At 41.8% G+C, this 24,837-nt stretch overlaps 1 protein-coding gene across 4 annotated transcripts; it reads right to left on the bottom strand.

The window, feature by feature from the left end:
* Positions 1–224: 224 nt before the first annotated feature.
* Positions 225–24,799, bottom strand: KLHL7 (kelch like family member 7). Of its 4 annotated transcripts, none has more exons than XM_066627336.1 (11): positions 24,379–24,799; positions 21,219–21,321; positions 20,864–20,957; positions 20,288–20,412; positions 18,561–18,736; positions 16,936–17,110; positions 14,559–14,701; positions 11,186–11,426; positions 6,625–6,826; positions 5,425–5,522; positions 225–4,820 (listed from the first exon to the last, which is right to left on the bottom strand). In XM_066627336.1, the coding sequence occupies exons 1-11, from the start codon at positions 24,496–24,498 to the stop codon at positions 4,537–4,539; spliced, it is 1,761 nt and encodes a 586-aa protein (XP_066483433.1). In that variant the 5' UTR covers positions 24,499–24,799; the 3' UTR covers positions 225–4,536. The 4 variants fall into 4 exon arrangements, with proteins under 4 accessions (XP_066483433.1, XP_066483434.1, XP_066483435.1 ...); XM_066627337.1 differs by having other exon boundaries at positions 16,936–17,008; XM_066627338.1 differs by lacking the exon at positions 24,379–24,799 and adding an exon at positions 21,428–21,477.
* Between the last annotated feature and the right edge of the window lie 38 nt (positions 24,800–24,837).

Here is a 24,837-nt window from a genome sequence, read left to right as displayed (position 1 = left end):
TAGTAGTAAAATTATGGAACATTAAATGAACATTTCACAGTGGTTGGCAACCTTCAGTCTCGAAAGACTATGGTATAAGCCTACAGCACCAGGTATTCGCAGACAGTCTCCCATCCAAGTACTAACCAGGCCTGACCCTGCTTAGCTTCCAAGATCAGACAAGATTGGGCATGTGCAGGGTAACAGTTGCTGCTATGAACATTTCACAACATTTCACAACAACCTTAAGAAAAGCAAATATTTAATTAACAAAGTTTACTGACTCATAAACCTCACTGAGGCATTTGCTTCACTTTGAAAATTTTTTGCAGATACTGAACAAGAGTATTCAGTAATCAAAGTTTATCATTATGTATTTATCAATACACAAAACAGTCAAAGAAAAATTCACTGCAGTGAGTAGTGTTCACATATTATGAACCAAAAATGAATCGGATTTGTCATTCAGTTTGTTCTAACACAATTGCTGTATTCCTAAGAAACCTCACATCATCAAAATCCACTTTATAAAAACTATTGTTTCAATGGGGAAAAAGGAGGTTACCAGCTAGAGAGTTTCAGACTCTCAAAAACAAAGTTGACTGATAATGTTTGAGATACCAGCATTTGTACTTATCTGTAAAAGCACATGGGGGTTAGGGATTGTAGCCAATCTTCCTTATCTCAGAAGAAGAGAATGTAGGTGAATATTTGTCTGACAAAGTGACCCTAATCACCTCAACTCAAAAATAGATCCAGCTGAATCAAACAGTTCCACCTGAGCAAAAGTGAGGGGTGTGTGTGTAAGAAGAGCAAGACTTATTTGCCAAGCAACATTACAAACTGAGCAGCATAGCATGAGGATTGCATCAGAGCCCATGCCTGTATCTGACACACTGGGGCAAGGTTTGGTTATGCCATGCCCAAGGTGGGGCTTGCCCTGCCTTCCTGGCAGAAAGGCTGCAAGAGAATGCCTCATTCTTGCCATACTGTAGCCAAGTGCTATGCCCATCCATCCTCTTCCCTTCTGGGGGGAAAACAGCAACCTCACACACTCTCCTTTTCTGCTGTTCTGGGCTGGCAGCATATCAATGGTAAGGATTAGTTGGTGACCCTGTGAGGAAAACATGCTTGGACAGGCTGTGAGGCAAAAGGAGCTCATTGGCATGGTGGGGAAGGAGTTGGCCTTAGAGGAGTGCTTTCCATTTCCTACTCTACTTGCAGCTGCACGGCAAAAGCAGATGGTAGCTCAAGAGTGCAGCAAGGGTGGCTGGAACAAAGAAAGCCAGCAGAACTCAGTCTCTGCCAGCTTCTTTCCAGCTCTGCAGCTGCCCCAGTTCTCCTGCTTCTCTCTTGAGACAGATAACTAAACAAGAACTACTGCTATTGCATTATAACCAATAGCGGATTGTGCTTTACAAATCACGTACTCTAATCAATCTTCTTATAGCCAATTTGCATTATGAAGACTCATGCTGTACAAGAAACGCCTGTACACTACCTAGATGCACAGCACAGAGAAGGTAAGAAGGAAAATGGAAAAACATTCGTAATAGATTGTCCATATTTGGACTACATTAAAATAAATAAGCCATGAAAAGGGAACCCCGCTTGTTAAAGGAACTTACATTTCTTTTAAAAAAGACAACTAGAACTAAATAAACTCCTTCTAGAATCTGCATTAATATACAAACATGAAGTTTCAATTTCTTCTTAACATTTAAAATTATTCCATTATTGGCAAGAAAAAAATAAATATTTTAAAACAGCAGTAGAAAAGCATGCTTCAGAATTAGTTTAAATATCCAACACTATTTAGAAGATGAACAGTCCATAAAAGGCTGAACTGGTATCCCTCTGTGCTGGCATATGCATCATTATTTAATATAGTTTCAAATGACAAGTTAAAGGATTTAATGGCTAGAAGACAGCATTAAACGCTTATACACAAATGTATATCTTATTTTGTATCTTGAACGACATAAGCTGGTTCAGCTAAGAAAAGATCTTGGGCATGGGAAATCAGTCTCAGCAGACTGTAAAGTATGGTGGATCAAAAATTAAAGGAAAAAATGTACTAAGCGGGGAGTCTCCAAACTGCAACCTGCGTGTGCCGGGGTAATAATCTCAGGTGCAGTGGTGGCAGAACTTTACAGTTCTGCACTATCTTCATGCCTGCATGACTTCTATCTTCTGACTGCAGAAACTCATGTCAGGCAGCTGCTTCCATTGTACACCACCTCAGCAGACTCTGTGCCCCAATTTCCCGGGGGAAGCAGCTGCCCAGCACGAGTTTCTGCAGAGACTGGGCATGAAGATAGGAGGCTGCAGAGTGGGATGGTAAGGCTTTGCCACTGGCATGCCCAAGATTATTATCCGGGTGCACTGGATCAGGCATATGGGCCAGAGTTTGAGGATCCATGGGCTAAGCAATTAATGTTCATTTTATGCTCAAGTATTGTCATTTACCTTCTCTCATGCAAGCCTGTGAGTAGATCTTTTTACTGCACAGGTAACAATTTTTGAAATAAAGAATATTGACCACTTCAAAACAGACTGGAAGGAATGGACATCCTAGACATAATCCATCTTTATAATCTTTGACATACTCTTAGTGCAACCAAGAAACAAAGCCAAGGCAAGGCTATGCAAATGACAGCACACTCAATATCCATTCATTTCTGCAAGAAAATGGGAAGCAATTAGTTATAATGTTGGGGAAAGGAAAAAGTGGTTTACCAATGAAACTGGGGTTCCTGGGGGTAGGTTTTGCTTTCAACTCAGTCAGTATCCTTGATTAGACAACTCTCTCTCAGATGCATTTCTCTGCATCTAGGCTCAAGTGCTTCCCTTACACATCTATCCTTGACACATCATGGGGACAAGGTAAGGTGCAATGGGCACTAACATCTGTACAGTGCTTCATTTAGGCACTCACAAAAAAAGCATTTAAATTCCTGCAGTGTGCACTTACTGGGACTTCCCATGTACAGGCATGCCCCTGTATCCATGGGGGTTCTGTTCCTAATGCCCTAAAATGCCCTCTGGGGCTTCCCCAGGTCTCCTTATGCCTTATAAGTCATTATAAACATCACTTCCAGTTTTACAGGAAAACTGGAAGTGACTTTGTTTTCATTGCTAAGCTCAGTCTGAACTTGGCAGAGGCCACAGGCAGATGTCCATGGCCTCTGCTGGGCTCAGAGGACCCTCCAGTGGCGAGGAATGCAGAGATTTCCTTGCCTCTGGAGGGGGTGCGTGCAGGGGGCCATGGACCCGATCTGCAGATACGGGGGCTCCTTTGTATACCGCTTACACAAGATTGTGGAAAAGTTACTAGAGGTTACATCACTTGTAAAGCTGGCATCCTAATCTAAGTTATGGGCCAAAAGAAAATTATCTAGGTATTGCCAGGCACCATTTCAGTTGTGTGATAAAGTGCCAACTAACAGTTCAATCCTGAGCTGCCCGGGGCACCTAGGCTCGGCAGCACTGAGAAGGGCTGCTGTTGGATCCTGTGCCTCCTGGGCTACCACGGGAGGCGCCTCAGGAGAAGGGGACATTTGTCCCCTTCCCCCGAGTAAGGTAAGCAGCCCTGCAATGGGGCTACTCACTTTACTGCAAGGTAAAGGCACTCGTGTAGGGCGTGGAGCCCTACAAGAGTGCCTTGGATCCTGCGGAGCAGAGCTCCGCAGACCCGCCTCCAGCCCGCACTCTCTCCACTCCCTGCAATGCCTACTCCCCACCTTGCCCCTGCCCCTACCTACCGTTCTGCAGCTCAGCGGTCTGGGAGACCGCCAAGCCACAGAAGCTGGGCAACCGCCCCACACTAGCCCAGCACCAGCCAGTGCTGGGTTAGCACGGGCGGGAGCCTGGTGGTGAGCGTCGCAAATGTGCCTTATGGCACGTTTGCAACAGTGCTCGCCGGCTTGGAACTGTGCTGCCAAGCATAGGATTTGGCTCTAAGGAGGCACGAAACTCATGTACAGTTATGCCCTTAATTATCTGAATCAACATTGTGCATGTAGAAGCTATGAAAGCAGTCGGTGTCTCCTGTATTTTATTCAACTTCTTCAAATGGATACTGAAGGACACAGCAAATGATGTTGTATGGGATTAATGCAATATCTCTCTCTGCAGAAAAACTGTCTGAACATGTTTGCACTGAATTATGACAGTTTCACTCATTTATGCTACCTGAAGAATTTCAGTATTTCAACTGAAAAATGAAGGTTAGTTAAAAGATACCCTCTTCATAATACACTTCAGGCAGGATTTTTTTTTGGCAACACCACAAATGAGTATCTTAAAGGAGACTAAAGAGACATGAAACAGAATCTACATTGGTAGTTTCTTGCAGAACTTCCAATTCTTAAGAGAAAATTAAGAAAAAAGTAAAACATGTACAAGAAAATCCACATTATGTACATAGTTGAGAGAAAACAAATGATTGCATCTCAATTCTCCATCGTATTCATTCCAACGGCGAAACTAAAATGCAGAGGCCTCCTGGGAATTGATCAACTCATTCAAGAGTACCTTACAATTACTAGTAAGTATTCATGTTTCTAATGTTTCCTCATTTGCTCCACAAGTATCCACTACACAGATTAAACAGCTGGTCACTGGGAAAGCACGGACTTTGGAGTTGGCTATCCACTTATCAGTTTCAGTATTATATTCAAGGATGTGACCCAATCGACCAACACCTTGAAAACCAGCTAAGACATACACCACAGAGCCTACAGCAGCACATTTCACTGTTACACCTTTCCATGGCATGGGGGATACCATCTTCCACTCATTCATTTTAATATCATAATATTCCACATTGTCCAAGCCACCTTTAAAAAAGAAAACACACAAATTAATATAAAGCACATGCTCTCAGATTTTAACAGTGATCTACCCAAGGTCAGTGCATCAAGCTTTGCTGAGTTTAACTGACACACAGAGAGATAAAGAGAATATGCTGTAATGTTCCCTCTATTACAGAAAGTTTAAATTAAAAGTGGAAAGTGAAAGATGTCACACACTTTAACTAATACAAAAAGTATGGTTACAACTATGAATTTGCATTGTGTTTGAGAATCTACAAATTAGCTCCAGATTTCAGAAGATGCTGTAGCTATTGTTCTAAATATCATGCTTAATCAAAAGATGCTCAAACCAAATGTTCACAAACTTGATTTTGAGTATTCTTTAAGCTTCATAATGCTTTACAAAGAATGAGAAGTTCAATCCTTGTCCCAAAGGACTTAAAGTCTAAATAACTTAGTACAGAATTGAATGTGTTCAAAATTTAGATCATAAAGAATGAGAATAGATCTGAAAGACCACAGTTGCATAGCTGGCACATTTTGGGAGGCTGTACTTGATGAAATGATTGATATATCTTTTCAGCACAGTATATCTTAGAATCAGGCAAAAGAAAGGATTAATACATACCTAAACCATTTTGTCCCCCCACAGCAAATATTTTGTCTTTCACAAAGACTAGTCCATGATTCTTTCGAGCTTCAAGCATTGGGCACAGCTCTGTCCACCTGAAAATATTAAACGTGTACATTTACCCAGTTTGTTACCACATATTTATCTTTCCATCAAATATGATTGTTATAAAGGAGAAATGTATTTTTATTCACTCCAGTTTTGCTTAGGTCCACTATTGCAAAAACCAGAGAAGCTGCTACTTTGCAACAAAACAGCAAATTGATGGACTCTAGCCCTTCACTACATGTCTTCCTGTGCGGGATATGACGACAGTGGTTTCTATTTTCCAGTTCTAGTAGATTATCCCTTATCCGGACATCCTGTTGACTGACTGTTGGCAAAACCTTCAGTCTTGAAAGACTATGGTATCGCACTCTGAATGGTGGTTCTGGAACAGCATCTAGTGTGGCTGAAAAGGCCAATTCAGGAATGACAATCCCTTCCACACTGGGAGCAAGTGCAGTCTGTCCCTGGTCTTTCTCCCTGGCTATGGGCCTTCCTTCTTTGCCTCTTTGCCTCAGTCAGTTGGCCAAGTGTCTCTTCAAACTGGGAAAGGCCATGCTGCACAGCCTGCCTCCAAGCGGGTTGCTCAGAGGCCAGGGTAATTCAGAATATTCCAAAATCCATTTTTTGTCCAACTTTTATTTAAAAGTGAAGAAATCGTGCAGAAAATGGAACAGAACAGGCAGCACATTGTAGACTGCAGAAGGAGCACCTGTGAAGTGTGAATGGAAGAATGTGAACACAGTATGAATAGAAGGAGCACTTGTGTAGTGTTTTCTATAGTGTGAACACAAGAAGATCTTGTGCTCATTCCCATGTACAGTGCAGGTACAGGCAGTAAGTTCTACTCTCTGCCCTGTGGTGTGTGCCTATGCAGACATTGCTAAAAAATGTCAAACAGGTCAGCAGATACCCATATGGGTAACAGTAAAAAGAACAAGCATTTCTCATTATATTTACACAATTATTCTGAAATTCAGACAAATCCGAAATCCACCTTCCCATCCCAAGCAGTCAGGATAAGGGATATTCAACCTGTATCTCTTTAGAAGTCAAGTTTCTCTCTTTTTACAGTTTAACCATGTGAAAAACCCAACACTCCACTCAGAAGAGAAACAGGAGTTAACAAGGAATAGTAGAATCATTACATACGTTTCGGTTGCTGGATCATAGACTTCACATGAATTCAAGACTCTTCCAGAAACGTTGTTTCCCAAACTTCCTCCACATACATATATCAGACCATTTGCTTCTACCATGCCATGACTGCAACGCTGAGTCAGCATACTGGGTTTTGTGTGCCAGCTTTCTGTTCTTGTATCATAGCATTCAAACAAATACAAAGCAGAATTTCCTTCAAAGAGACAAATTTATATGATATTTAGATGACTTACATGTTGTAACACACCCAAAACAATAGAGCTGTTGTTGTACTATGGGTCTTACCTTGCAGTAGACTACTATTCGTCAATATATTGGTATTACAAGAAATGGAAATTCTTACCATGAATTTCTATTCTCCAGGACTCTTAGAAGCTATTCTGGATTGTCAGTCCAGACTGTTTGGGTCTGACCCACTCTTTGGACAGCAGGCAGGGTCTCAAGTGCAAAGACTCTTCCCCAGAGGATGGGTGACCCTGTTCTCCCAGAAAGCCTAGAAAATCAGCAGAACAGCCTTCAACCTCAATGACAACTAGAACAGGAACCAACAACAATCTGGGAATAAACTGAATACCAGCAACAATAAGAACAACTTCCAAAAGTGCAAATGAAGCAAAAAAAATGGGGGGGGGGCTTTCTTCAGGAGTCCCTAGTTGCACCTCATCACATACAGTGAAGAGAGAAGCCTAAAATAAACTGTTCATCTGAGGTGAGTGAATGCCCTCAAGTGTTCTGGAGAATAAAAATTCATGACAAGAATTTCCATTTTCTCCTAGGACTCCCAGAGGGTATTCTAATCTTCATTCCAAACTCCTCAGAACATATATGGGCAGTGCTGCCCCTGAGCAGGTGAACCCTCAATTCAGCTTGCAGAATCCTCCTCCCAAATGCAGCTTCTGCAGAAGAACCTACATCTATGTTATAGTGCTTAATGAACATGTGAGCTCATGCCCATGTGGCCACCCTATAGACCTCTGGGGAAGAATGGCTCCAAAAGTGTGTTGCAGCCCCTCCAACTGAATGAGCAGTAATCCATGCTGGTGGAAGCTTCCTCAAAGTTTCACAGGTGAAAACAATACAATTATGAAGCTACCAAGACGTGATACCCTTGAGACACTTTATTTGCCAAGGAAAACTCCTGAAAAACAAGAACTCCAGTGTTCTAACTACAAGTAAACTATCCAGATAAAACCATAATACTGTGTAGACATCCAGTTTGTGCCACCACTTTACTTGCTGATGTATGGGTTTATGACAAAAGGACAGCAAATTCTTTCCCATGAAAAATAAGTTTGGAATAAACGTGAACTCGGGAAGCTTACAACCTTGTCCTCAAGAAACACTTATGGCAGCCATTTTCAACCACTGTGCCGTGGCAGATTGGTATGCTGCGAGTGGCCTCAGGTGTAACTGGAATTCAGGGGAAGGTCATTTATTAGTAGGGCCAATGGGGGTGTGAGCCTCCACTGACAGCACAGTGTGCCTTGTCAATTGTAAAAAACCTGACGGTGTGCCTTGACAATTTTAGTGGTCTTGTCAGTGTGCCATGAGGTGAAAAAGGTTGAAAATCACTGACCTATGGTGTAGACCAATAATTTACCCAATTCTAACACTCGTCAAAAATAATGATTAGTGCATAAGTAATGAACCCACCTTGACATATCCTGCATAGATTCTTGGTCTGGCAGATTATCTGTTGGGAGAAAATGTCTGCCAAGTCTTATTCATGCACACATCCCTTTTATTGCAGCAAATGCTTTTTTCTTATCCTTGATCTCTACAAAGAATGCCCCTAGAGATTCCTTCAAAAACTTTGCTCCTGTGCTGATTAGCTGGGGCCAAGAGCCAGGAATCATCTCCTAGTTTTGCAACCAGATATTTTACCTGGCTACCATATTAGCTGCCATAGCTCTAGATTAGTAATGAACAGCATCTACAAGTACGCCTGCTGCTGACAAAGAGATCCAGAGTCCATCCTTTGTTCCGATTCCACTGATGCCAACTCCTCTGCTCACTAGTAAGCCACTCTGGCAAACACTGAGTCAGTTGGAAACACAGAAGCTCAGAAACCTAAAGCAGAAGCCAGTGAGTTGTTGCATAGCACTGTTTCTACCCACTTGTTGTAGGGATTCCCCCTTAGCTGTGAGCTGGAATTACTGCAATGGACGTCAAGGCAGCTACAAGTGCATCAGTCGCTGAAATCTTGAGATGGCCCACAGTTCCACAGGAAGTTATAAATTTGTGAACTAGTTGACTAATTGGCCAGGGCATGAAAGTATTAGCATATTCAGCCTTCCACACATTCCCAAAGCACTCCGAAAAGGGTATGATTGAACTTTTGGAAGTATCACGAGGAAAAACTTCCTTAGCCCCTTTTAAGACAGGCATGGTGGAGCCCTCCTACCTGGTTCATCATCTGCAAGTTGCAGTGTGTGTGACATACGTTTGCCAGCAAGACAGGGAAGTCATCAAATGCGAAAAACTTGTTTGGATAACGAGTAGAATGGTCTGTATCTTCCTCTGACAGCTTCGCCACCAGCTATCTGATTTGTGATTCCTGCTATAGGAGATACTGAAGTCTGAGGAAGAGACTCTATTGCTTTAATTGCCAGAGATACTAATGATGGGAGATTTCTAATCCTCCTTGTGCTTATAACTGATTTCTGTTCCAAGAACTACAGTAAACATGTCACTTTTTGTTCTTATGGGACTTCTTGTGGAATGGTCTGGATTATGAGTGATGAGGTTTGACACTGAGTCCAAAGAGATAGTCTCTTGCACCTCTTGAGACATCACTGCAGCAACTGTGGATGTGCTTCATCCACAAATAATAGAGTTGGCTGGGGGGGGTTATGAGACTCAATCCTGATGCCACTAGAACCTCAAATGTGCTATAATGAAAGGGACAGCCTTCCCAAATGGCAACTGCCTCTCCTAAGGGCTCTGCATGGTCTGCATATTTCTTCTAATATTAGCGTGGGTAGGTGGGTGGGAGGGAGGAACATTCCCTGTCTACCTGAGGCAAAAGGAGGCAGTTGAAACTTGCACCAATGCTGATAGAAGTATCTTGTGCTGAGTCATTTGGCAAGAAGTGCCTGTCCAAATCTGGACCATTGTGGGAGAAAGAAGGCACTAAAATGCTACTCTCCTCTCCCTTTTTGATGCCTATGGTAATTCTCCATTGCCAGATCTTTGATGGATCACACTGCAAAGTCCTTTGCGCAAGCGGATATGCTGGCATGTCAGAGGCTCAGCACAGCCTGTTGGCAACTTCCTTGCTGCGGAGGCAAGGGCCACTAGGCCACTTGGAAGGATGCGCTGCAATGCTTAGTTTCTGCCCTTCCATTGGTATGGGGCCTGCTGCCCTATCTAAGCAGTGTCAGGCGAAGAGAAAGTAGAAAAGAAAGGAGTGAGAATTTTTTTTTTTTTTGAAGTTAAAGGCGCAAGCAAAAAAGAGTGTTGAGCTGAAAAATTCTAACAAGAAGCCTTTTCTCTGCCAGCAGGTAGGACACATCTGGGAGGTCAGAGATGTCATTGCAAAGTTGAGGTTCTGCCTAACATTCAAGGGGGGAGCAATTTTGAAGAGTCTGAAATGTGAATATAAAATACCCTCTGCAAGACTTGGGAAAATAGTACTTTTTCAAGTTGTAGCACTTTTCAAAGTTATTCTGGATGTAAAAGTTATCAGGAGTTAGGCTACACCACAAACAAACACAGATTTTCCTTGCACTTACAAATACCATAATAATACAAATAAACAAATACAATAATACAAATAGATAATACAAATAAACTCACCCGCTTTTTCCTGTGTCTGAGTTTATTTGTACTATGCTTTTGTAAATCACTGTGGACATTTCAATAATTGAGACTGCTGTGCTGAATAATGGATTTGCACTTTGAAGAACACCAGTTTTTGCTAATAGCCAGTTGGGCAATTTGTTAACCAACTAGGTTCATTCCTTCTCCTCTCCTAACATTTTCCTAGTCTTCCCTGATAGGAGAATGAGCACATCCTCCTCTCCCTTGTTTCTTCACCAAGCAAGTTTCAAAACCTGGGTAAGGACACCTACAGCAGGGATGAAAATTGTGTGAATTCCCAAAGCCACTTCCAGAAGGCTATTAGCGGTAACAGGCAATCCCCTTTTCTTCTTCATAGTTTGTTTAGTCTTAACAGAAAAAAAGATACAAAATACTGAAGAACTGCTCTTCCAACACACTCCTCCTTCCATATATTGACATGCAACACACTGTATACAGAATAATGCTATTTGGATAGCTTTTTTTCCACTTGCACAAAGAATTAGTGGCTAAATAAAATGGACACCAAGTGAACAATCACCCAGTCATTCTTAAATTACATTGGTATAATTTTTTTGCTATGGGCAAAAATCACATCTGATTTTTATCACATCTGCACTGATAAGAAATCAAAAACCGTTCAACCCAGTGTACCACTGACTTTTAAAAAAAATATCAGCATCAGTTAAGGCGCCAGGCACAACTTTTACTTCTGGATCCCACTACCAAACCCATAAACGCAATGTCTTACCTACTTCTGAACCACCAGATGTATAAATTTTACCCTCTGCTGCACAAGCTGCAAGGCTATCACGAGGTGTCGGAGGCCCCAGTTTGGAATACCAGCTATCTTTCACAACATTGTAGCAGTCCATTCGCTTTATAGGGAAAAGCTGGGAACCACCCAAAATATAAACTACATTGTCCCAGAACACACAAGCTGCATCTCTCCGCTTTTCAAAGGGGCACCGGATATCTGTCCAGCTGTAATCCTGTACAATATAAAAATAATAAAATATAAGGAACTCTAGATGCTTCATAGATGTTTTCTGGCCTAAAGTGCAGCACAAGCGAGATACAGGATGGATTTGGGGTTTAGGTTTTTATCAGTTTAGAACAATTTTCCCCAGTTTGAGCCAAGTCTTTGTTATTGCCTGTTACCATCTGGTTGGCAAAAGTCTTACATAACTAAGAACACTGCTCAGACAAAACAGAAGTCTTGAAAAATTTTCCTCACTGTGCTGTTAGCAAATTAATTTTATTAAGTTAGTTTTAACTCTTTCTTCAGTTTTATGCTTCAAGAAGGGGGGGGGAGAGACAAATGGAGTTGAATGAGAGTCTGTTAAACGATTCCTGGTCCCCATTTTATCACAAACCATGATGCACTCTTGTAGAAGTTGACCTCATTGGAAAATGAGATTAGATAAAAATAGGTAAGGAAGAACACACCTTAGAATGAAAAACTGGGTGGAAAAGAATACATGAGGAGGAGGGAGAGCAGAACTATAAGAATTATAATTAGGTAAAATAGAATGTGCAAGAACTTGTTGTCATGACAACCAAGAACTCATCTGCTAGATCACAAATTATATATCATCTACCAACCATGGCTAGTGCTAATAAAACAGAGCTGCCAGAAATACCTTCAGCGATAACTTCTCTGCTGACTTTTTAAATACTGCAACCAGCTGAATTCCAAGTAGTTGTGAGAACTGCCCAAGCAAGTTCAATTGAAATACAGGTGAATGATGCTTTGCAACATCTCAACCAGTAACGGGATGCATTTGCAACAGTCCCTTGCTGGTTACTGTTTTCCCCCTTCCCAAGCCGGGGGGAGTTGTGCTCCTCTCACCTCTGGGGGTTTTCTGAGCCCCACTGAAGCAGAGTGCATTCATATGCTGCCTCTGCAAGGCTCAGAATGGCCTTTTTGGCCGAAAAGATGCTACTTCCAGTTTCCTTGGGAAACCGGAAGTTACTTTTTTCACTTATAAGTCATTTGTATGTGCGCTGTGGGGCTCATAAAAGCCCCTGGGGCAAGGGAAGCACAGCTCCCCTCAGCTTCAGAGGTTTCATTTAGCATCAGACATCACTTGACAGCAAGGGTGCAGAAACACATCCCAGTTGTAAAGCAATGCATTTCTGTAAATGAAAGCTAAGCAAAATTCACCAAGCACTAGAACACTGGTGCAAAAGAAAAAGAATTAAAAATACAGCAACCTAGCAAAATAATAGAAATACACAATGAAATCACCAACACTCTCAACCCTGTTAAGGAGATCTCTTTGTACCTGTTGGGACTGGAACCACTGTTAAAAATCAGAAGCCCAACTCAACAGGATGCCATCTATCCACACTGCATTGCTTTCACTGCAATACAGAGGGGCCCCCATATTTGCAGATCCCATATCCACAGTTTCAATTATTTGCAGATGCGGCCCCCTCACCTCCCCCGCCACAACCTCCAGAGCTTCCCCAGCCCTCATAATACCTTTCAAAGGCATAAAAAAGGCACTTCCAGTTTTGCCAAAAAACCCGGTGACTTCTTTTGGCCTGGATGGCCATTCCAAGCCCCACAGAGGCTGCGGGCAGATGAACATGGCCTCTGCACACCTCAGACGAGCCTTCAGAGCGTCCATGGTGCACAGGGGGCATCTCTGATAACCATGGTTTTGGAATGGGACCCCCCACAGATACCAGAGCACACCTGTACACATCTTCACTTGCATTCTGGTGCAGTTAGTTACTAACTTTTAAAAATATGACTGCAGCTTATTGTTATATACAAAAAAGCACCCTTTTAAATAATCACTGCCAATATCTTAAATGTAATAAGTAAAAAACTTATATTTGATTACCCATTTGTGGTTTTACTGTTTATTTATTGTTATTTTCACTGTGTAGTGTTTCAATGGTTGTAAGCTGCCTTAGGTGCCCAAATGCAACACTTTGGATGCTAGCTTGTGGCAACTCTATCCAAAAGATATTGTTTTCTACAATAAAATATTTTAATATTCAGTTCAGTTAGACCTTTATTGGCATAAAATACAGAGAAAGAACAAAACAAAACAAAAATATACAAAGACAAACACAACACAGACATCAGTCTTTTCCTCACACACTGTCCAGAGTCCCAGAGCTCTGCCTGGCTATTACCCCAGATAAAAATGAAGCAACCTTATCAATGGTCTCAGAGTCAGGTGTGGAAAGGAGAGACTGAAGCATGACTGAGTCCTCCCAGCCCTGCATCCTAGCTAACAATAGGCCTAGATATTTCTTGTGTGAAACATCATGTAGCGGGCAGTAGAAAAAGGTATGTGTTATAGTCTCAATACAATCCCTACCACACTAATTTTAATATTACAATAAAATAAAAACAATGACTCTGCAGCACAGAACCACTTAGGGTGCAATCCTAACTTGCGCTGGAAGCAGGCAGGCCAGCGGGCCTGCGCTGCAACCAGCGCAAGTTTGGGGCCAAAAGCAGCACAGCCTGAGGCAAGGGGAAACATTTCCCCTTAGTCACACTGCAGCGGCCCCCAATGGGTCTACACAGATCTGCACCACCTGACACGGTGACTTAGAGAACATGCTTGCTCTCAGCTTCTTTCGTCTTCCCTGTGAGTTTTTATGGGGTCCCAACTGATTCCTTTAATAAGTCATCAGTATTTATGAATTTATATAAAAGAATATACAGTATACACATCAGTGACAAAAAAATCTATATGAAAGTAGAGTTACAGTTGCCAAAGAAACTTCAGAATAGCCCTGCACTCCAGAACATTTCCTAGTTGACATCTTTCATTAGCATTATTGCTTACTACCTGCCCCCACTCCCAGTTTAACAAAAAAAATCTTTATTTTTGCAAGAAATCACAAATGTTAAAATTATTGCTTATTTGCATATATAACTACCACCTGCTATTTCAATAAATGCCTGTTTTATTTATGGTTTGAGAGCCAATTCTGTCCAACGTCTAGCAAATCTCGGCGCAATAAAAAGATCAAAGTACTGAAAAGTAATGATAAACAGTAGTGCAAAAACTAGAGGTCAGTAGTGGATTAAAAAAAAACACCCTTTGGAAGACTAAATGCTATCTACTTGAATTCTGAAAAAACAGAATTACCTTTGGATTAAAATATCTACAAGACTGTGGCTGTGATCCTCCAAACAAGGCAATGCGGTAATCATGCTTTTTTCTTCGTAGGCGAGTACCATCCACGAGTTCTTCTCTGTCTTCTGGAGAAAGCAGATGGTATCTCATTCCACCTAAAAATCAAAGAAAGCAGACCGATCCCATGCAAGTAAAAGTGAAATCTCAGTTAATAGTATTAGCATGTACAATAGTTTCAAAAAGGAATGTTGGAAAAATTCTATTTTCTATCCATTAAAAAAAGAACAAACACACACAGTATCTAACAAATACAGGATTCCCTCTGTATCCATGGTTTCAGTTAACCACAGATGTGGGTGAGCCGCCCGAAGCCCTCCAGAGACAAGGAGAGCTGCACTCTTCCGAGGCTTCCCTGGCCCTCATAACAAAAGGCATAAAAAGTCACTTCCGGTTTTGCTGAAGAACCAGAAGTGACATTTTTTCACTTGTCATAGTTATTCTGTGACCCGCAGAGGCCACGGGCAGAAGTGTGTGGCCTGGAGAAGTCTCCAAAGACCCTCCAGAGGGTGGGGAGCATCCCCAGTATCTGTGGATTCAGGTATCTGTGGGAGGGGGTTCCACAATGGAACCCTGAAAACAGAACCCCTGTGGATATGGGAGCACGTCTGTACACTAATATCCAAAATTTAAAATATGCAGCTCTCTCAAAGAATTTGTTCCTACAAGAATAACGTACAAGCTGGTTGCCATGAAATAAACCTCTCAAATTTTCAAGATAAAAATGCATATCCACAAGCATGTTGGGAAAAACTTTAAAGATCCAATATGCTTAGAAATTAGATTGAAAAAAAACTAACAGCTTTAGCACCAAGTAGTGTTTCAATAAATTCAAATTTCAACATGAGATGCACAGTGAAACTTGCTTAATTGGCACTTTTTTAGCCAGGACACTCAGCTGAAGTGATGGACAAAGATGCCAATTAACCCATTTCCACCCTGCCTACAGGTGTATACATTTGATCCCTGTTGTGTATATGCAGCATTGGGCACAAGTGGTTTAACTGAGTTTGCAACTTAAAATGCTGGTAAAAAAACTGCCTGTCAGCCCTTTGCCTCACTTCCAGTGTGGTGGGATACCATGCTGCTTCTTCTGCCCACCAATGAAGTTTCTCTTCCTAGAATGCCCTTGAGAGGAAGCAAGCAGGGAGCCCTGTCCATTAAGTGACAGGTGTGGTGGTAGACAGGGCAGGCTTTGAAAACCACCATAAAAGTTTGTTAACCAATGTATTTTATTAACTGGCAACTTCCATTCCCCAGGAATGCTAACAAAACTTTTACTGTATTTAATCTTTTATTATTTTAATTTGTCACTACTATCCACTGAAATAGATGTAGCAGGGCATTCTCTACATATGTAATTTTTTTCCCAACAGGAAAAACAGTCTGAAGCTTTTATCTACTATCTGTTAATTAGCACATTCTAGATGTAGCTTTGATTGGCAATAAAATCACAGATGCTGGTGCGTAGGGGTTACTGTTCTTAAACAGCTGAAAAAATGTCATTATGGAGGCTATTTTGGCAAGGATATTAACATTTTTTGCACATTCTATTCTAAACCTGAGAAATATTTAACATATGCGCTAGTTTTAAAGGCATTATAATAATCTTTCCAATTTTGCTAAACATAAGCATGTGTAACTGAAATAACAGTATGCTTTTCCCTTTTTACCCCTGCCTCCATTTCCCTCCCCTCCTTCTTGGGGGCAGGAACCTGCTCACAAGTTCTCTTTAAAGCAGCATTTACATGGATAAAGTAATACCACAATCCTAAAAAGGATATCAAAATGTTATTTAGTAAATTAAGATGGTAGATTCTAGGTATACTATTCCCAGTATCTTAAACAGTAAGATTTTTGTCTGCAGGCTTCTAACTATAGAAGTAAAACTTTAATGTTAAGAGCTGTCTGGCATAAAGAGAATACAGGCTGAGTACCCCTTATCCAGAATTCTGAAATATGGAATATTCCAAAATATGGAATTTTTTTTGAGAGTCAACATGACTAACTTTTTGTCTAAAAAACAAAATCAAACTGTATTTTATACACAAACTTTGTTTTACATTCAAAATTATTAAAAATATTGTATACAATTATTTCAGACTATGTGTTTAAGGGGTATATGAAACATAAATGAATTTTGTGTATAGATTTGGGCCCCATCCCCAAGATTTCCCATGATATAGTCCAAAATATGGAAAAATCTGAAATCCAAAACAAACACTTCTGGTCCAAAGCTCTTCGGATAAGGGATGCCCAACCTGTACTAATGCTAATTTTCTTATATATTTATATGATTAAATACTTTGAAATGGAATAAGAAGTTACTTACTGATAACCATTTTGAGGCACTCAGGGTTGTCCTGGATAAGTGGCTCTGCTTGTACTGTTTTACTGAGGAAATTCTTTGAAATTAAAGGAAACCTAACTTTAGCAAGAATATCAACCATGTACGGCTGACGGTTTGGCTCATCATACTTCAGCCACCTGACTGCAGCATCATAAACCTGATGAGACACACAGCAACCATCCTTAGAAATGGAAAAGCAATTTTTTCTATAGTTAAATAAATCTAATTCAGAATCTTTAAAAAGAAATTTACAATTACTTGAAAAACCTTGCTCCTCTATTCTCATCCCTTTATCTGCCTACAGATGGGCTGAATAATTCCTTCTTCAAGAATGGCTTACAAAGAATTCCGGTTAGTATGTTTTCATAATATGAGGAGCAGTTCTATCTTACTACTCAAAATTAAGGACTTTAGCACTGAGATCTTTCAGAGGTGAGACTCAACAAGTAACAGCTGAACTATGACACCTTTTTTACAAATCTAAGCATTTTATGATGTTTGTTACTACTGCACTGATTTAGAATAACCCATTGGGCTGTTAAAACATTGAATATATACAATTTTACTTCAACCACTTTCGACATTTGAAAACAATCCAAATCTCCTGCATTAAAAAGGTACCAGATTATTTCTGTCATTCCCCCCTTTATAAACAATCCTCAACTTCTTTTCTGAATCAATTTATTTCATAAGGCGATAGATCCTGGACCTACCAATAGTTAGGAAGAACCCATGTCTTAACTGAGCTCTCCTTTCCCTTAGATCAATCTTCTCAATAAAAGACTGATTCACTTCATATTCAATAAATGAATAAACAATGCAATTTATTCAGTCAATGAATTCAATTTATTCAGTCAATAAAAGACTGAAAAGACTCACTTCATATTCAACAAGTTACATCATCATCGCCAAGAATGAGGGCCCAAACCTATCCCATTATAACACTGTGCTAATAGGGTGTGTGCTGCATCCTGTGATGGGCAGACAGTAATTTGTTCCTTTACCTTGGGGCTGCATCAACACTGGAAATTTAGATAGGATTGGGCCCTGAGCTTTATTCGGATATCATGCAGTAGGTTCTAGAATTCCTAACTGAGATCCAACGTTTCATGCACATGCCCAAGCACTTCTGCACATGCACTGAGGAGAGTTTGAGAGCCACTAAGTCTTTGCCTCAGAAGGCAGGGGGCGGGGGGGGGGGGAAGGCAGAGACACGATTGCCCAGCATTGCGCCTCAGATCAGAGCACTGTGCAGTTTTGTGCATAGTTTTGTGCACTGTGCAGTACAGGGCTCTACGTCGCGACGCCCCCAGTTTGAAAACCACTGTCCTAGGTCTTTCCCTTACAACTACAGCTCTCCATGCTGCTTTGGAGGCTGCTCCAAAGGCTTTCTTCACTTTGAGAGAGCATAAATGCTGCACTGGGATGAGGTAAACTCAAGTCCCAAAGTGCACTTAAAAGCTCCCCTGAAAGCACCAAAATTCAGCATGCAACTCTTTACATTTCAGCATCCATAAGCAATTTTTTCACACAAAGTTTAAACACTGCTTGCCAGCAATATACTTAATTGTTTAAACACAGCTATTGCAAACACACCAAGCCCTCACCTGATCTTCTGCTCTTACAGTCAAGGTATCTTGGTTCAAAAGATGTGTCACACGTTTAACATCTAGTTGCAGAAACTCATCTGTCTTGTAAACCTCTGTGAAATGCTGATGGATAAAGTCATCTGCAGTGGCCTTTAGCTCTGGACAGTCAAGACATTCTGCTAACACACTTATGCCTAGAATGAGATGGGGGAAAAAATTACATAAGGAATGCTTAAAAATGTGTGAAAGAATATAAGAAATGTAATATACATAGTTTGAAAATTATATACAGTAGCAAAATAAAGTACAGGTGTGCTCCTGTATCCGCATGGATTCTGTTCTGGAACCCCCTGCAGATACATAAATCTGTGGATATGGGGGGATGCCCCCACCCTCCCAAGGGTCTTCTGAGCTCAGCAGAGGCAGCATGCGTCTACCCATGGCCAGGGGAGGGTGGCCGTAGGGAGGTCAGGGGAAATCCTGGATACGGGGGGCCCTCCCGTATTAATGTACTGCTTTGTTTGCAGAGAATCATGGTCCATGGAAGCTTTCCTAAGGCAGGGCAGGGGTGTTCAAACTAGAGCAGAGATGTTCAAACTTTTTGACAGGAAGGCCACATCATCTCTCTGACAGTGTGTTAGGGGCCAGGAAAAAATAATTTACATTTAAAATTTAAATAAACTTACATAAATGAATGTATTAGAAATGAAACTTCTATGAATGAATGAAGGCCTCATGATAGCTCAAAGCCTGTAAAAGGCCTTGTGCGGAACAAGGCTGGCATTTCCTTTGCTGTCACTGCTGCTTCACAGACGTGAAACAGCAAGTGTAGGGAGCCCTCAGCCCACACAAGAGGTTGAGCAGTTGGCCCTCACACTGAATGCAGTCGTATCGGAGAGTGCAGGCTCTAGCAAGTCTCCGGTGGGCCAAAGGCTCATTGGAGACTGGGGGCTCCCCACAGGCCAGATTGGAGGTCCCTGAGGGCCGCAAATGGCCCCTGGGCCAGGGTTTGGGCACTCCTGCACTACAGAATGATGATAATGTAATTTCAAGCACACTACCCAATATTAATCCCAAGCACACTACCCAATATTAATCCCTAATGATTTAAGAAAAATTACTAAACAGTACAAGTACTAGGTTCTACAAAAAAATAGGTTACAGTTGGCCCTTGGTTTCCACAGGGGTTCCATTCTCAGAACCCCCATAGATGTTCAAATCCACAGATAATGGGATACACAAGTGGGCCTACAGAGGATTGCCAGACATAACTGGAGATGGCCTCCAGCCACATCCGAAGGTGTTCTGATGCACAGGGAGAATGTACGCAGCCTTCATACGTATCAGAAGGCCTCCAAGACACAATTCCAGTTTTTCAGAACTGGGACCCGTGTTGAGCTGAATCTGCAGGTTCCAAACAAGTGGATAATTAGGGTTGAACCATACTCATATTTAAACAAATTTCTATCTTGCATTTCTCACAAAGGCAGCAAAGTTTCAAAAGACTTTCTGAAAGTTAATTATAGCACATTAAAGTAGATAAGACAAATCATTACAGCATTTTAAAATGTTTGTGAAGCTAACTTGTTCCTAAATCTTTAAAAGTTTTTTGTAACAAAATTAGACCTGAAATTCATCATTACAGAGATTGTCCCAAAATGTAACAATAGCCAAAAACATTTACTGTGATGTTCTTGGCAAATGGATGTAAAACCATTTGTTATAAAAAGAATGAGGCACCTTACCAAGACAATTTGAAGCATCAACTTGCTCTTTTAAGAAGTCAACACACATTTTTTTCACAGGTTCAATTTGATACTGATTTGCTGCATCTAACAATGACTGGACATTGTTGCTGTTCACAGAAATTCTGAAAGATGCATGGGATAGCATTACTACAACTGAAACACTTAAACAAAACTGGACACAGAATCACACAGACACCTCTTATTTTATATCTGCTGCATCGTGAACAGGCCTGTATTAATTCATATTTTACAATTTATTTACTTTACCTGTCAAAAACTTTTTGAAAAAGTATATTTTGTAAATATAATTACAACTGAATTGCTGTATGAGAAAATAAATGTTTAGGATAAGAGATACTCAACCTCAAACAACATATTATGTGGCAGATAGATATACTGGTATTAACATCTGGAAATAGAATGCCAGGTTTTAAGAAATATGGTGAACAAGGAACTAACATAGCATCACCACACTTAAAGGCACAACTATTTTCTTGTTGGATTTGCAGTTTCCGGGCTTTACAGGAAGCTATGCGACAGTCACATATTTAGAAGTGTTATAAATAAATCTACCTTGCAGTATAAGCAAACTCCACAAGCTGCTCAATAATATCTGGTTCTGCATCTTTTAATTCCACTTCAAATGACTTTGATTCAAGCATATTTGCTGTAATTAGAGAAATAACACTGTAATCTAGCTTCAAAAAAGATTGTAAACATATATTCCTAGCAAGACCAGTAATATTCTATCTAGTCTCACAGAGAGGGAAAAAGATACCCTAATGATAATTGAGGGTGTTTAAGAGAATTGCAGTTCAAGAAGCTAATGGCAGACTAAGCTACACAATCTAGATTGGGATAGTCAATCCAGACTGGGTTCTGTGACATTTTAAGATGACTAAACAAAGCTGAATTGGAGAAGACTTACTGGTAAACATCAAGTTGAAGAAGTGACTGGCTGAAGCAAGTACAACACGATGAGCTGGGATCTTCCTTTCTTGGACCATGAGAATGACATCACAAAGTGTTTTCTGACAAAAAGAAACCACAATTATGGTAGCTACTCACAAGGATACTTCAAATGTATAAAAAATAAATTCCATCTCTTATTTTCTTTGCTAAACCCAGTGAGCTCACCGTGACAGGGTAATGCAGTGGTATTCAAGCAGGGGCGTTGCGATGCCCCAGTCTGTGGGTCCTGGCCTCTGGCCCCTTAAGGGGCAGGGGCAGCCAGGAGACAGGGAAGGCAGGGCTTCCCAGGTCAGGAAAAGCAAAAGCGGAGCAATCACGCCCCGCTCCGCAAAACAGGAAGTGGAGAACGATCACTCCGCTTTCCCTTCTGACGGGGCTGCAGGTACTGGGAGTGCACCCTCCAGTCCCTGCAGCAGCTTTTGCTGAGGCAGAGCAGATCGCTCCACTCTCCCTTTCCCTGACCTGAGGTGCCCTGCAGGCGCTCGCGCAGGGCTCCCCACACACAGGGATGGCTGCTGCCGGGACTGGCGAGTGCATCCCAGTCCCTGCAGCCCCCAGAGCGATGCAATCCTGGGGATCATGTCGCTGCCTTCCCCCTGGCCCTGCTGCCTCCTCCCCCGCCCCCGCAAAGACTTACTGTGGGTTTCAAACTCCCGGAGAGTTTGAAAACCACAGGGGTAATGTATTGCTAGCAATAAAAGACTAACGCTAGCTGTACTAGAGAAAATTCATCACAGTTAACTTCTTGATTTTTATAACGCTCTTTGGTAGTTAAAAGCTAATGAAGTCTCTGTTCACCACGCTTGTTGAAATATTATATTTGTGAATAATCATTTAATGATATTATGCTTAAAGCTAAATCAAGGCTCACAAATGTAAACATGCCCAAAGCATATTGCGAGGCATGTGCACGTAAGTACATTCTGAAACACAACAAAGTTATCATAGAGCTAAAAGGTATTCATATCTTGAACCAATTCTGTATAAATTGGTATTCATATCTTGAACCAATTCTGTATAAATTGGCAATTGTTGCCTTTGTGGGTTCAAGGGCAACAATCAATGACATTAATTACTCCTACAGTACAACCTGAAAATATGTAGTACGTAGGCATCATGAGAGTATGAACACCAGGGTAAAAGAACATGAGAGATACTCTTGGTTGCTACAGGTTGACAAATCAGTCAAATCAGCTGTGGTTGACAAATCAGCTGGGGCTGAACAAACAGCACAAGAAAGGCCATAGGATGGATTTCCAACATGCACAAGTATTGTCTATGACAATCCAATACCACACACAAATTTACAGGGAAGCAATCGAAACAAAAACACCATAACAATATGAACAGAAAGGAGGAGACTTTGAACATCAGCAATGCTCGACTACCAGCCCTTAGAAATGCTAGAAACAGTATTTGGAACAGGAAAAGAACTGGGCTGTGGACAGAAAGTACATAGTCCTTTAAGGAACACATGGTGAACATGATCGGTAGACAGTTACTGTCAATTGCTCAGGGATGAGACAAAAAGCCTGTGGTTCTCACTTCTAGTCCTTTGAAAATACCACCATAGTTGAGGGCAAAATATTAGGAAATAAAAATTTTCATAGACCATGGGCAATAAGCTTACTGCGACATTAATAATTAGAATGTTTGCAAGTAAACATCTAATCCAAATTTGAGGTTCAAAACACCCAATAATTCCAGTTTTACCCAGAAGAACTTTAACAAAAGTGGGAAAGAAGTGGTAGGGTAATCTATGTATTAATACTGCTTTATATAACTGAATTCGTATATCCATGTTCACTGAACAATTCACTCCCTCTTCATCCCCTTTACACAGTCAGTTGTTTTACATGAATCAAATTAGGTTTTGACATGGCCATCTGAGCAACCCAGGACCCTGTGCTGCCTGGGGCCAGAACCACAGAATGCCACCCCCCCCAACAAGTTAAATGCCCCGCACTGGGGGCCTTCTGTGGGTTGAAGGAGGCTACATGCGGCCTCTGGAGGGTCTTTAAAGCACACTTCCCATTTTCGGGTGAAAACTGGAAGTGGCAATTTAAGGTCCTTAAAAGTTAGTGGGTGAAAAATTACCTCCAATCCCTCTTTCTGCTATAGTAGTAGCAGTAGCAGCAGTAGTAGGAACTTTGTCATTGTGCTACAGCACAACAAAATTTATGCACCTTAGAGATACAAGCATAAATATATACTACAATTCCAACAATCACACTCTACACACCCAATTTAAAAAAGGCATGGTTATTTAGATCAGCCTTCTCAGTCTAGGTGTTTTAATATTGGGGTGTGTGTGAATTAAAATGCAGGTTAGGTATTTTTTATGGGTCTGACCCCTTTTTTGATTGCTGCTTGTTTTATTAGGTTTGTCCTTAATTGGGATATGTTAATGCTGCCTTGTTTTAAGTAGATTTTTAATGCTTATGGCTTTTATTGGGATTTTATGTTGTAAGCCACTTTTGAATACCCTTTGGGAAGATGAAAAGGGATCGAAGTTAAGTAAGTAAATAAAAGCAACCCTAAATCTGCCCTCTGGGAATTATTACTAGTTACTTATTATACTGGCCTGCCCTACAGGATTGTTGTAGTTACAGCAAAATACAACTGTAGTTACAGCTTTAGTAGCACTTTATGCATTACAATTACTACTCCTACTCTGGCTGCAATTTGCCTTTGAGGGATGTTGCTATGACATACAACAGGTAAAAGGCAAGAGTTGCCATCAAATGGTATCCACACTGACCTAGGAATAAGCCCCATTGACTACAATGGAACTTACCTCTGAGTAGACATGCATAGAACTGGGCTCACAGGCTGCCACCCTATCCACACTTACCTGGGAGTAAGCCCCTGCGACTGTACTGGGACTTACTTCTGAGCAGAAAAGCACAGGATTGGGCTTGAAGGCTCCAATCCTCTCCACACTTTCCTAGGAGTAAGCTCCACTGACTACAATGGGGACTTACTTCTGAGTAGCCATGCAAAGGCTTGGGCTCCGAGGCTGCTACCCTATCCACATCTACGCTTTCCTGCGAGAAAGCCCCATAGACTGGTGGGGCTCCCTTCTGAGCAGACAGGCGCAGGCGCCCCCGCCTTACCTGCTTCCTCATGGTGTTCATGACCCCCATGAAGCTGGCCAGCAGCTTGGCTTCTTCGCGGGCGGCGAGCTTCTTCTCCGTCTTCTTCTTGCTGTTCTTCTCCGACCCGGAGGCGGCCATGCTCCCCTCCTCCTCTCAAAGCCGCAGGGACCGGGGCTGCCCTTGCAGGACCGACGCAGGCTCAGACACCTCCCAGCGGGCACGGCGACCCGAGGCAGTTGCAGCCCAACGGTCGCAGCCAGGCCTCGCGAGCCGCCCCCCACCACAGCCCCCGTATCCAGTCAGGGCGCCGCACGCGGCATCGGCCAGCAGCACAACGCCGGCCGCGCGCCAGAACTCCCAGAGGTGGAAAGCCGGCGTGGGGGGAGGTAAACAAAGAACGAACCCGTGCGCGATGACGTCGCCCGGCGGCGCGTTACCTGCCCGAGACAAAGGCGGAGGAGGTGCCCCGCAGGCGTC

Source organism: Tiliqua scincoides, chromosome 5, assembly GCF_035046505.1.
Source record: "Tiliqua scincoides isolate rTilSci1 chromosome 5, rTilSci1.hap2, whole genome shotgun sequence".
NCBI classification, from domain to species: domain Eukaryota; kingdom Metazoa; phylum Chordata; class Lepidosauria; order Squamata; family Scincidae; genus Tiliqua; species Tiliqua scincoides.
This window is presented reverse-complemented; position numbering and strand designations above follow the sequence as displayed.